The 13,437-nt window shown below is 42.3% G+C and overlaps 1 protein-coding gene across 1 annotated transcript; it reads left to right on the top strand.

Moving 5' to 3' along the window:
- Window positions 1-342: 342 nt before the first annotated feature.
- On the top strand, window positions 343-10,722 carry LOC145396484 (uncharacterized). Its single transcript, XM_080269856.1, has 6 exons — window positions 343-360; window positions 7,753-7,836; window positions 8,150-8,297; window positions 8,633-8,730; window positions 10,138-10,261; window positions 10,658-10,722. Exons 1-6 carry the CDS (start codon window positions 343-345, stop codon window positions 10,720-10,722), a joined length of 537 nt encoding a protein of 178 aa, XP_080125982.1.
- Window positions 10,723-13,437: the final 2,715 nt, after the last annotated feature.

A 13,437-nucleotide genomic window follows, 5' to 3' on the forward strand; every position in this document is an offset into this window, starting at 1 on the left:
ATAGTGTACAGAATAATTCGGTAAGGGGAATATGTTCCGAGAATGAGTCCCCACAGACGTGTTAGCGCATACCATTTTCTTTGGTTATCAGTATACCAGCGATTAAGGGATCACGTGACACTGAACATACCACATCATACCAGTTTAGAAATACCACATCACGCCAGTCAGTCAACACCACATCAAGGACACTGGCAATGTTTACAGTTTGTTCAGATTATAATGAGGTGGAATTTTCAACATGGCTCACCTCTGCCTACGCATGGAGGTCACGTAGCCGGAGATGACGTAGTGAGTTTGTTCAATTTAACCCCTTCAGCCCGATCACGCCCTTTTCCAACGATGTCCAATGGTGAAGAGGTCAGTGAAAGCCGTTATCTTGCCCAGCGGTTCTCAAAAACGGTTTTCGGGTAGCCCCCCTCCCCCACTTAGCCTTGGTTCACATATTCAGAAACCCCCCCACCCCCCCAGTCTACGTCAACATATCCAGCCATCAACATACTCGCTTCATGCCATCACGTAACTTTGAAAACATATTCTACATTATTTATTTATTTTTTTGTGGCAGGACCAAGTACACGATGACCAAGTTACATACAGTCTACATTAGCCTTTCTGCTCCCCATTTCGAGGGGTAGAGGGGACGATGAGGGACGTGCATATTTGAATTTGGGTGAGGGACGTGTATATTTGGAATTGGGTGAGGGACGTGCATGTTTGAAATCGGGTGAGGGACGTGCATATTTGAAGTGGGGTTGGGTCTGTTTTGCAATTTAAATTTATTGGTGTCTTTAATTTTCTCTCAAAATGGCAAAATTAGAGAGAGAGAGAGAGAGAGAGAATCAAGAAGGCGACCAGGCGACAGACATAAAGGAAAAAAAAACAGCCAAATAGAAAAATGAGTTCCGAAGGCTGAAACACACACACACACACACACACACACACACACACACTATTCCTCTGAGTCGTCACGCACGTAATATTAGTTCGTGCACTTCTTAACACTTCATATTATTTACACGAAAGTTGTTTATAATGCAAGAAGGGGATGAACAACAACAGCAGCAGCAACAACAACAAACTCACACTGCTCTCATGTACCTGGCGTTCCGTGGCGCACCTTGTCTGTAGTTACTCCCTGACCAAAAAAAAAAACACGATCTCAAAATAAATAAATAAATAAATAATAAATGGGAAAGACTTACGGCATCTGCATAACTGATTTTACCACACACTGATAAATATAAATTGGCCACGTGATATTCCTTTTCAAAATTATGGAAAAAATTGTCAGTAGAACATGATTTTAGTTTTTCTGTGGACGAAGAAATATGGTAACGTCACATCACTTTTTAAAAATTGGAGGAAAACACTTATGTCCGTATTCCCGAGACACGCACGGACACCCAACTTGACATGGAGCTGGTGTGACGTACCGGGCATGTCCATACCAAATTCCAGCTCATTCCACCCAGCGGTATGACCTGTAGAAAGTTCCCAATATCTGGCCAAAAATCGGGCATGACGCGCGAGCACCTGACTGCACGTATTTATAATTTACACCATTGTTATTCGCACCATTGTTTTCAGTTTGTCTTTTGGTGCATGGTAGGTAAAAATCCAAGCGTTTAAATTTAGACAGACAGACAGACAGACAGCTCTTAGTCGCAGGATATTATTGACAGAATCCATGAATAAAATAAATGCTGACGTCCCGCAGATGCCAAAACCGCGGGAAAATTGAATGTCTGTTTCGCGTGTGAGGCTTGGGCGATACCATGGCACAGAAACAAGGCTGGACCGTACACTGTGGGTCGGAGCAGCGCCATAACACACACACACACACACACACACACACACCAGGCTGCTGCATATACAACACACCCTTTGTCCCTCCGTCAGACTTTCCCCCTCACCTCACTATCTCTTTCTTTTCCCTCCCTTCCTCTCTCTCTCTCTCTCTCTCTCTCTCTCCACACACACACACACACACACACACACACAACGCTCTCTTTGTCCGACTCACTTCCTCTTCCTGACTCACTCCTCATTTTTGCTTCTCCTTGACTTTGATACATTAACTGGGGATTTTTGTGCCAGTTATCAGTGACGCCCCAGATCTTACCGACAAGGAGAGTATAATGTTTCCACTCCTGTTTGTTTGTGTGTTTGTTTGTTAGCAGGATTACTCAGAAACTAAAAGAGAGATTTGGACCAAACTTGGTGGTTAGATAGCCCATGTCCCAGGGAACAATCGATTAACAAGTAGATAGATAGGTAGATAGGTAGATAGATAAATAGGTAGGTAGGTAGCAGGTAGGCATTTTAATTAACAGATTGATTGATAGACTGATAGATAGACAGATTTAAAGATAGATAGATAGATAAAAACACGAGAGGAGAAATTGATGATAAGGGTCTGTCTATCTATTTGTCTATCTGCTGTTCTACATAACGCCATATCGAGCCCCGCCCCCCTCCTAGGTGTCAGGTTACATAGAGGGACTGACATAGAGTTTGTTCCTCTTGTTTGTGGTGTTTATTATTATTATTATTATTGTTATTATTATTGGAGGTGGTGGTGGTGTTGTTGCTGTGATGGTGATGGTGATGATGGTGATGGTAGTAATAATAATAATAATAATAGATATATAAATAGGTAGATTGATAAATAGATAGATAGATATACAAGGATGGATATAGGCTAATAGATGGACAGACAGATAGCCTAGATAAATGGATAGATAGACAAATAGATACAAAGGCAGACAGACAGATAGATAGACAAAGGAGTGATAGAAAGATAGACAGACTGATAGATAGACACAGATAGATAGATGGATAGATAGACAAATAGATATAGATACATAGAAAGACTGACAGATAGATGCACAGACAGACAGACAGATAGATAGATAGATAGAAAATGCTGTCATGGTAGTGGGGGGTAATATCACAGCTGAGATAGACATTTCCTGTGTTTCATTGCAAATGTTATATCTATCTGTCTATCTGTCTATCTCTCCGTCTCTCTGTCTTTCTATCTATAGTTATCTGTCTGTCTGTTAATCTATCCACATCTGTCTGCGTACCTATCTGTTTGTCTATCTACCTGTCTATCTGTCTGTCTATCTATCTATCTATATCTTTCTATCTGTCAGACTTTTTTTTCTTTCTGTCTATATGTCTATCTCTGTCTTTCTATCAATCTTTATCTGTCTATCTGTCTGCCTGTCTATCTGTCTATCTATCCATCTATTTATCTACCTTTCTGTGTTTCTATCTGCCTATCAATCTATTTATCTGTCTGCCTATCTCTCTGTCTGTCTATCTATCCATTTAGCTATCTATCTGCATTATTATTATTATTATTATTATTATTATTATTATTATCTTTTTTCACGAAACTACATAAACGTAACCTCTTCAGCTCTCTCTCTCTCTCTCCCTCTCTCTCTCTCTCTCTCTCTCTCTCTCTCTCTCTCTCTCTCTCTCTCTCTCTCTCTCTCTCTCACCACTATCATGCAGGTATCTCATACATAAACAAACACACTAATGCCTCCCCCTTCATAATTTATAACAACACTCTTCGTTATCATTTATTCGTTAGCTGTTCGTTAAATTCGTTACCCGGTTCGTTATTAAGAGTCATTTTCGTTAAACGTTCGGTGGTGGTGGTGGTGGTGGTGATGATGATGATGATAGTGGTGGTGATGGTAATAGTGATGATGGTAATGGTTATGATGGTGGTGGTGGTGGTGGTGGTGGTGATGATGGTGGTGGTGGTGATGGTGGTTGTGATCATGATGATAGTGGTAGTGGTGGTGGTAATAGTGATGGTTGCAGGAGTCAGGTAACCGTGTGCAGGGAGTCAGGTAACCGAAGGAGTCAGGTAACCGTGTGCAGGGAGTCAGGTAACCGAAGGAGTCAGGTAACCGTGTGCAGGGAGTCAGGTAACCGAAGGAGTCAGGTAACCGTGTGCAGGGAGTCAGGTAACCGTGTGCAGGGAGTCAGGTAACCGAAGGAGTCAGGTAACCGTGTGCAGGGAGTCAGGTAACCGAAGGAGTTAGGTAACCGTGTGTGCAACTGACTGATGCAACTTGGTGAGGAATCTATAAAGTCACGCCGATAAGATAAGCACTATCAAGAGCACGGATCAAGGCCACGATAAGATGATAAAGGTTACTGATGGGAATTCAATGCCTGGTATTTTTAAAGGGATGGGGACTTTTTAATGGTGGTGGTGGTGGTGGTGGTGGTGGTGGTGGTGATGGTGGTGATGATGGTGGTGGTGGTGGTGGTGGTGGTATTGTTGATGGTGGAGGTAGTTATTGTGGTGGTGACGATGGTGGTGGTGGTGCTGATGGTGGTGGAGGCGGTAGTAGTGATGATGATGATGATGATGATGATGAGAATAATGAGCACTGTGGCTCCTATAACACTCTCAGCTGAGGGAAATCGTCTGCCATAGGATGTAACAGAGTACAAGACTTGCCCCGACCATGACAGGGGTGACAGAGGAGGGACGTGTGTATAACCGGGCAGGGGAGCCGCCTGGGTATATCGGTGCCACCACGTGAAGGAGGCGACTCACTCTCAAGCATATTTAACCCCCTCTTGTGACGTCATCAAGGTAATTAGAGGACAGGTGTGAGAATGACAGGTGAGGGACGATAAAGGTAATTTTTTTTTTTTTTATCGTGGGTATGGCGCCGTGTGGGTGGGATGGGGATAGTGATGGGATACAGGGAACGGGAGAACTAGTCTGTGGCCAGGCTGGGATACATGGATTTGACGTGGTTTTGTTACTTTTCCGATTTAATATGGTTGGGTTTGACGAAGATGAATAGATAGATAGAAATGGGTTGAAGATGCATACGTATATACTTTGAGAGAGCGATGGATAGACAGGTACGCATATCTATCTATCTATCTATATACAGAGAGAGAGAGAGAGAGAGAGAGAGAGAGGGAGAGAGAGAGAGAGAGAGAGAGAGAGAGGGAGAGAGAGAAAGTTCAATCTCCCTTAACACTTACATATCTGTCGGCGTCGGCAGAGACAAAAAAGGAGAGGAGGTGTGCACAGACAGACACGTTGACTTCTGACTAGAGGGAGAGAGAGAGAGGAAGGGAGGGAGGGAGAGAGGGAGGGAGGAGAGAGAGAGAGATAGCGGGTATCTTATCTCACACAGCTTTCTCTCTCTTGGCTGTAGATAACGATGGAGAAATGAACATAGTGCTAGTGTGGTACTGTGATTTTTATTTTTATTTATTCTTTCGTCTTTTTTTTTTTCACATGCCCTCAGATTTTTACCTCAGATTTAAACATTGATTTAATAGCACTAAATTGATGCTAGAATACAATGCTAGTCACGAAGAAGTGCTGTGAAAGGGATGTAGAGCCGTAGTACTGTCTTTTTCTGCCACTGAGCTACGTGAAATAATCTGCAAAAGGTAAAATATCTGGGCCAAGTTAAGGTGAAAATAGTGTAGAAAAAAATTCGTTCCTCCCTAACACTTCTTCCTTAGCGATTTATTTTTTGGAGGTTAATGTCCTTTTCTACGTTACTTATACGGAGTGTGACGATATTGGAAGGATTTATATAACAGAAGAGGACAGTTAAGTGTAATAAGCAAAATTAATCGCTTGGGAAAGAGTGTTAGGGAGATTCCTCAGCCGACGATAAGGAGTTGTGGGGGTGATGATCATGATGATGGTGATATTTTATGTGAGAAGTGGGAACGCTCACCATCCAATCACCTGATGTAGTACTCCCTTCAGGTGAGAGAGAGAGAGAGAGAGAGAGAGAGAGAGAGAGAGAGAGAGAGAGAGAGAGAGAAATGCGCCATCTCACTGTTATACTTACGCATCTTCTGAACTTTCCTCCCTCCCTCCCCCCTCCTCTCTCTCTCTCCCTCCCCTTCCTCCCTCCATGTCTCCCTCTCCTACTTCCCCCCCCCTTCTCTCCATCTCCCACCAATCTCCTCCATATCTCTCCCTTTCTGTCTTGCTCACTCGCCCTTTCCTGTCCCCCCCTCCCACCCACAATCTCTCTCTCTCTCTCTCCCCTTAACCACATCCTTCACCCTCCCTCTCTCATCCTTCTATCTCCCCTCACATTTTCCCGTCTCCTCTCTCTCTCTCTCTCTCTCTCTCTCTCTCCCCTTCACCACATCCTTCACCCTCCCTCGCTCATCCTTCCATCTCCCTCCCCATTTTCCTCTCTCTCTCTCTCTCTCTCTCTCATTACATAAGCCTGAGAAATAAACAGGTGTGAATTGGGTACATCTAGATCAGTACCCCCTCTACTGTAATGTTACCCTGGGATCCCGTTTTTTGTTGATTTCTTCCTTACCCCCCCCCTCTCTCTCTCTCTCTTTCTCTCTCTCTCTGTTTCCTCCTCCTCCTCCTCCTCTTCATCTTCTTCTTCCAGTAGTTGTTGTTGTTATTGTTCTTCATAAGGTCAGGTGAGTCCATTCAGTTATTTACCTGGCCACGCTAATTAAGTCTTACCTGTCCTAATTATCTCATGGTTGGCATTAATTACACCTTCGCTATTTAGGATTATTTTACTCTATTACCCTATCTATCTATCTATCTATCTGTCTCTATCTGTCTATTTATTTATCTATCTAATTTATTTATTTATTTACTGGTTTATGTCTGAGGAGTGGTTGGGTTTATTGCTAACATAGTGCTACTCAGGGGAGAGGGAGGCTGGTCAGTTGCCTTAAATGTCGGGAATGAGTAGCCTAGCCCCGGATCCTTACGCTCCTGGTATTAGATGATGATGATGTTGGTGGTGGTGGTGGTGATGGTGATGGTGATGGGGATGGTGGTGGTGGTGGTGATGATATTGATGGTGGTGGTCTTTTGGTGATGGTGGTGATGATGGTGGTGGTGGTGGTGATGATGATGGTGGTGTTGGTGATGGTGATGATGATGACGATGATGGTGGTGGTGGTGGTGATAGTGGTAAGCTCCTGAATCATGTAACTTCACTGGGCAATCTCTCTCTCTCTCTCTCTCGTTACACCATTTCTTAACCCCCTTTCCTCTCTCTCTCTCTCTCTCTCTCTCGTTACACCATTTCTTAACCCCCTTTCCTCTCTCTCTCTCTCTCTCTCTCTCGTTACACAATTTTTTAACCCTCCTTTCCCCCTCCCCCCCTCTCTCTCTCTCTCTCTCTCGTTACACAATTTTTTAACCCTTCATTCCCCCTCCCCCCCCCTCTCTCTCTCTCTCTCTCTCTCCATCTTCCCCCATCCTCTCTCTCCCTCTCCACCACCACCACCACCACTACTCCCCGCCACACTCCCCCACCACACTCACTCTCCACGCGTCTCTCTAGGCATAATATTATTCTCTCTTTGGCTGCCTTAGTCTCAATATGGCTGCTTTGATGTTCTTGTTGTTGGTGAGTTAGCGATTTATTTATTTTTTTTATATTACTCGTATATGGGTGAGAGGGATGATGCTTGCTACTACTACTGCTATTATTACTACTACTACTACCATCACCACAACCACCACCACTCCTCCTTCTCCTTCCCCTACTACCACCACCACCATTACTTCGTACTACAACTACTACTACTACCAGCACCACCACCACCACCATTACTGCTACTACTACTATTACTACTCCTCACCCTACCAACACCACCACCACTATTACTTTTACTACTACTACTGCTACTACTACTACTACTACTACTCAGGTGTGGCCAGCGTGGGTGTGGGGTGGGCAGGTGGACCCCGGCTGTGTTGACGTGGTGCCAGCTGAGAACTACCTTAACAGTGCCTATGAGGGAAGATGGTTTGAGATTGGCAAGGTGAGTGTTCTTGTTCTTGGCTTGGAGAACAGCAGATTGGAAAGGCTGTTGTTCATGTTCTTGGAGGCGTGGAGAACAGGAGAACAATACTCTCTTTGAACATGGTCTAAAATTGCCATCTCTCCATCCTGAATGCTGAGTTGTTGCAATAGATTAACACTGATGCTAGTCACGTAGTCAAGAGAACTGTCATGAAGTGGATGCGGATGAGTCAGTTTATCTATCTGTGTGCTCGTCGATCTATCAGTCAGTCTCTCAAGCACAGTATCTATCACTCTGTCTGTCTATCTATCCATTTATCTATCGCCTCCAGACCCAGACCCCCGGGGGCGCGGCGTGGCAGGCGGGGTGCTGGTGCGACACGACGGACTTCGCCTCGTTGACCCCTGACCTCGGCGACGGGGAGGCCACCTACACCTGCAGGAGGGACGGGCCCCTTGGTGACCCCACTGCCGCTACAGGTGAGAGAGAGAGAGAGAGTGAAATGGATAGATGGTTAGGTAGATAGATAGAGGGATAAATAGCTAGACAGGCAAATAGAAAGGCGTAGATAGATAGATAGATGGATAGATAGACAGATAGATAGATGGAAAGATAGATATATATATAGAGAGAGATAGAGATAGATAGATAGATAGATAGATAGAGAGAGAGAGAGAGAGAGAGAGAGAGACCAGATTTACTGATGCTACCAACACTTGTATGAGGTAGGAGTGAGTCTCCTTGGTTACTAGTCAAAATCAACCCTCCACTCTAACTACCCCTAATCTAACTTGACCTCCCTGTCTGACCTCAGCTGACCTGGTATACGATGGGGTGCCAGGTCACTTCATACAGACCTTCAGGTTCCCTTTCTCACCTGCCCTGGACTACAGCATCATTTATATTGACCAGGTGAGGGGCTAGCTATCTATTTCTGTTTATCTATCTGTCTGTCTATTTATCTATCTATCTGTTTATCGATCTCTCTTTTTCCATCTATGTATATCTTCCTGTCTATCTGCCTGTGTCTCTTTATATATATCTTTCTATCTGTCTATCTCTATCTGTCTATTGATCTACAGTATTCCTCCGTGTATCTCTATCTGTATCTTCTATCTATATGTCTGTTTGTCTGTCTGTCTGTCTCTGTACCTATCAGTCTGTAGCTATCTATCTGTCTATTTGCCTATCTACCTGTTTGTCTATTTATGTATGTCTGTCTATGTATCTGTCACTTAATCTCGAAATGAACGCATCTTGAATTTAGGTGTCTTTTTTCGTGGAGGGAACAGTTTACGGGATTCTGGCCTTGGGTTCCTTTTTCCTTGCGTAAAAAAAAATCTAATTTACCCGTGGAGAGGATGGAGAGTTAGAGACTGACGAGGAGAGTGTATGTGAGTGAGGTGGAGGGGGGTCTGGCAATAGATAGATAGATAGATAAGCTACCCATGCCAAAGCAAATTATTTAAATTTTGCCAAACTTCAGTAAACTACATGCAGGTTAACTTTTACTAATCTACCATCAATAAATCTACCCTAATTTACCTTCACCTAATCTAATCTACCTCTGCCTTCAATAAATCAACCCTAATTTACCTTCACCTAATCTAATCTACCTCTGCCTTCAATAAATCAACCCTAATTTACCTTCACCTAATCTAATCTACCTCTGCCTTCAATAAATCAACCCTAATTTACCTTCACCTAATCTAATCTACCTCTGCCTTCAATAAATCAACCCTAATTTACCTTCACCTAATCTAATCTACCTCTGCCTTCAATAAATCTACCCTAATTTACCTTCACCTAATCTAATCTACCTCTGCCTTCAATAAATCTACCCTAATTTACCTTCACCTAATCTAATCTACCTCTGCCTTCAATAAATCTACCCTAATTTACCTTCACCTAATCTAATCTACCTCTGCCTTCAATAAATCGACCCTAATTTACCTTCACCTAATCTAATCTACCTCTATCTATCTATCTATTGCCAGACGCCTCAATCCCGTACGGGGTGGCCACAAACAAATCGGCTCCACGTCGCCCTGTCCCCCGCCATTTCACTGCCCTGCTCCCAATTCACACACCCCTCTCTCATATACCTCTCCACATCATCCCTCCATCTCATCCTCGGCCTCCCCCCTCCGTCTCCCCTCCTCCACCTCACTCACACTCTCCTCGTCAGTTTCTCACCCTCTACCTCTACCTTCAACAAATCTACCCTAATTTACCTTCACCTAATCTGCTGTACCCCCGCCAAACCAAACTTGACTGATGTAATCTACCCTCACCTAATCTACCCCAATCTACCCCCAGGACGCTGCGGTAGAGTATGACTGCTACACCAACGCCCAGGGTATTACCAACTACTGCGTGCACTACATGTCCCGCACTCCCACCATGGACCCCGCCAAGCTGAGTACGCTGAGGGAGTTTGCTGGTCAGTGCTGAGAGAAGCAATTTACCTACCCTAGAGTGACCTAACATTGCCTAATTTAACATGATCTCACCTGATTTCACCTAACAATTGCGTCCACTTTATATTCCTTGTAAATACTGCATAATGATGATGATGATGATAATAATAATAATAATAATAATAATAATAATAGTAATAATAACAATAATGGTAATGGTAAAAATAATAATAAAAATAGTAATAATAATAATAATAATAATAATAGGGTACCAAATAATAGTGATAAAAATAATAATAATACCGGTGATAATGATAGTAATAATAATGATGATGATGATGATGATAATAATAATAATAATAATAATAATAATACACCAACTACTACTACCACCACTACCATACTCCTCCTTCCCACAGAGAGCCTTGGACTAAATAACCAACACATCAACTTTACGGTCAGCAAGCAGGAAGGGTGTTGGTAGGAGAGGGTAGGGGGCCGAGGCTAGGAGAAGACCACCACTACAGTCTCCAGTACATCTTTATTTTTAACTCTTCCACTGCCACATTAATTTTCTCTCTCTCTCTCTCTCTCTCTCTCTCTCTCTCTCTCTCACATTTAACCCTCCCCCAGCCACACTATTTTATTTTTATCATTTATCTATCTAACTACCTATCTATCTATCTATCTATCTATCTATTTCTGTGGATTAGTCATAACGTTCCTCATTCTTTTTAATCATCCCCCAAACCATACAATTTTATATATGTCTGTCTATCTATCTGTCTGTCTAAATATGGTCTAAACTTTCATATTTTTTCATAGTTTTTCACCTCAAACTCTTCTACTGGTGTGGTTTGTATATATATGACTTTTTGTATGATTTTCAGTCGAGATTCGCAATGTTACGTTCACTCCTCTGTTGTAACTAAGATTTTGATTTGCAGGAAAGACTAGGAGAGGAAGGTAATTGTAGTAGTAGTAGCTGCAACCCCAGGCTTATTTGAACACGTAAATGAGGAAAAACAGTGCAAACATTTTCCACTTCCTAGGAAAAAAAAACTTCAGGTGACTATAGTATCATCCTATCCTACATCATCCTGTAAAAGAAATATTGGTTACCATAGGGCATTGTTCGTAAGTGTGTGTTTCTCCTTTGAATTTAAAGGTGTTGGTACTGAGGTTGTAAAATGGTCTCTCTCTGTATTAAGGCTCACTACATAAATATTGACGGGTTTATACGCTGTTATTTCCCCACAAACTACCTCGTTCAAGTATTAGTAATTGTAGTAGCAGAAGGAGGAGGACACTGACGAGTATGCATGAAGGTGAATCTTACTTCGATGGCGATGGTTGAATGGTTAGTATCACTATACTCAGTTTTTTTTTTTTTTTTATCGAGGCGAAGGTGCACTTGACAGGTTGATGATGATTGGCTGAATGCAACATTACTTCATAGTCTCATTGCTCGTTAGTTTTGTTATTTGACAACATATATCTGAGGGAGAAATCTGGGTTAGTAAATAAGTTATGTTGCATTCAACCAGTCATCACGAACCTGTCAAGTGCATCTTCGCCTCGATAAAAAAAACTGAGTATAGATACGAAGCTGCCAGCCTATTAGCACCAGGGTTCAGGGTTCAGATGATGGTGTGGGCAGCTGACGTCACTCGTTTCAGGTGTCCGTCCATCCTCTATAAGTTGGTATGTAAAATGAATACTTGGAGTAGCATCTTTGGGGAGGCAACTGGTAATTTGGATGATACATTAGTTTTGCATCAATGGATAACGAATGTATAACCCACCACAGGCTCAGAGGCCTAAGGTAAGAACGTAAGCACCGCGGCTAAGCGCTCAATGTCGTCTGTCCCCACCTTTACCTTCACCTTTATCAATAGGAAGGTGTTGGTGTAATAGAATAGTTACTGCAACATTTATATGGTTTTCTATAAAAGAGTATGAAAGAAAATGGCTATATTTAAGCAGAAACTTTTTCATCCATCATCCAATCTAGTATTGCATTATCAGGAGCGTAGGGACTCGGGGCTAGGCTACCAGTCCAGATATTTGAGTGAGTGACTTGTTGTTCTTCCCTAAGTGGCATTACGTGGGCAGTAAACCCTAAACAGCCCTCAGAAGTAGACCCCTAAATGAGTCATATCCGATTGGAGCACCTTAATTCATTTGAACATAACACCACCAGGCATATTAGACCAAGAGTAAATTGTTTCTGTGATGTACGGTGGGTATAGCATCAAGTTGTTTTCTTTCAGTGTGACATTTTTCTTATTCAAAACTGATACAAACAAAGGTAAAGTGATTTATTAAGCAGTGAATAATTCATCAATAAGTACGAAAATTATTTACTTATGTACCCTGTCATGCTATGCTATTCCATGTTTAATAATTACAATAATTTTATGGTCAACAGAATGCTAAATAATCTGTTTTACCATCTGGCACAAACTGTACTGAATGTAGAAAATCGGAGTGCACAGAGAAAGCTAGATCCTTGATAAACCAACTTACTTCCCGGTACCATCATTGTTATGCTAGACTGTCGCTCTATGACCTTCTTTCAACTAAGATATATTCCAATTTAATTCATTTGTATATCTAATGTGCGTTTAAAACTAATTACATACTATGAATTATGAAATAAGGGAAGTAAGAATAGTTCACAGTCCCGAGGTCGAGTTGGGAATCGGTTTTGGCGACGCGAGGAAAACGTTACACGAGGGGGTGATGCCAAGCTTTCTTTGAGTATTATTTTACTCGGTGTGTGGATTTTACGCGTCAGTTACGGTTCAACTGAGAAAATTAGAACTCGGTGTCTATAGTGCTCAAGATGGTGACTCTGTAAGACCGAGAATATCAGAAGACAGACGCAGGGAGGAGAAAAATTTGAAACCCGTATTGGAGGTGAGTTCAAATTTCTGTGTATTTAGCATGCCCAATGTTTTTCAAATTTCCTCCTTTTAACAGCGATTGGCGGTATTCTTATTAACTCTAGGGGCATCACAGCACCTCTTGGCGATTTATTTTGAACATCTCGCCTCAGTATTCTGTAAATTAGGAAGTTATTGGTGGAAACGGTCAATACGAGATATATAGTAGAAAGTTAACGTGAAAATCGGAGTGTTCCAGAGATTTTTTTTTTTTTTTTTTTTTTAATTGAAGGCTGCTAGTGTGACTTAAT

Source organism: Coenobita brevimanus, chromosome 38 (assembly GCF_032717465.1).
Source record: "Coenobita brevimanus isolate Jiangsu-jjx chromosome 38, ASM3271746v2, whole genome shotgun sequence".
NCBI classification, from domain to species: Eukaryota; Metazoa; Arthropoda; class Malacostraca; order Decapoda; family Coenobitidae; genus Coenobita; species Coenobita brevimanus.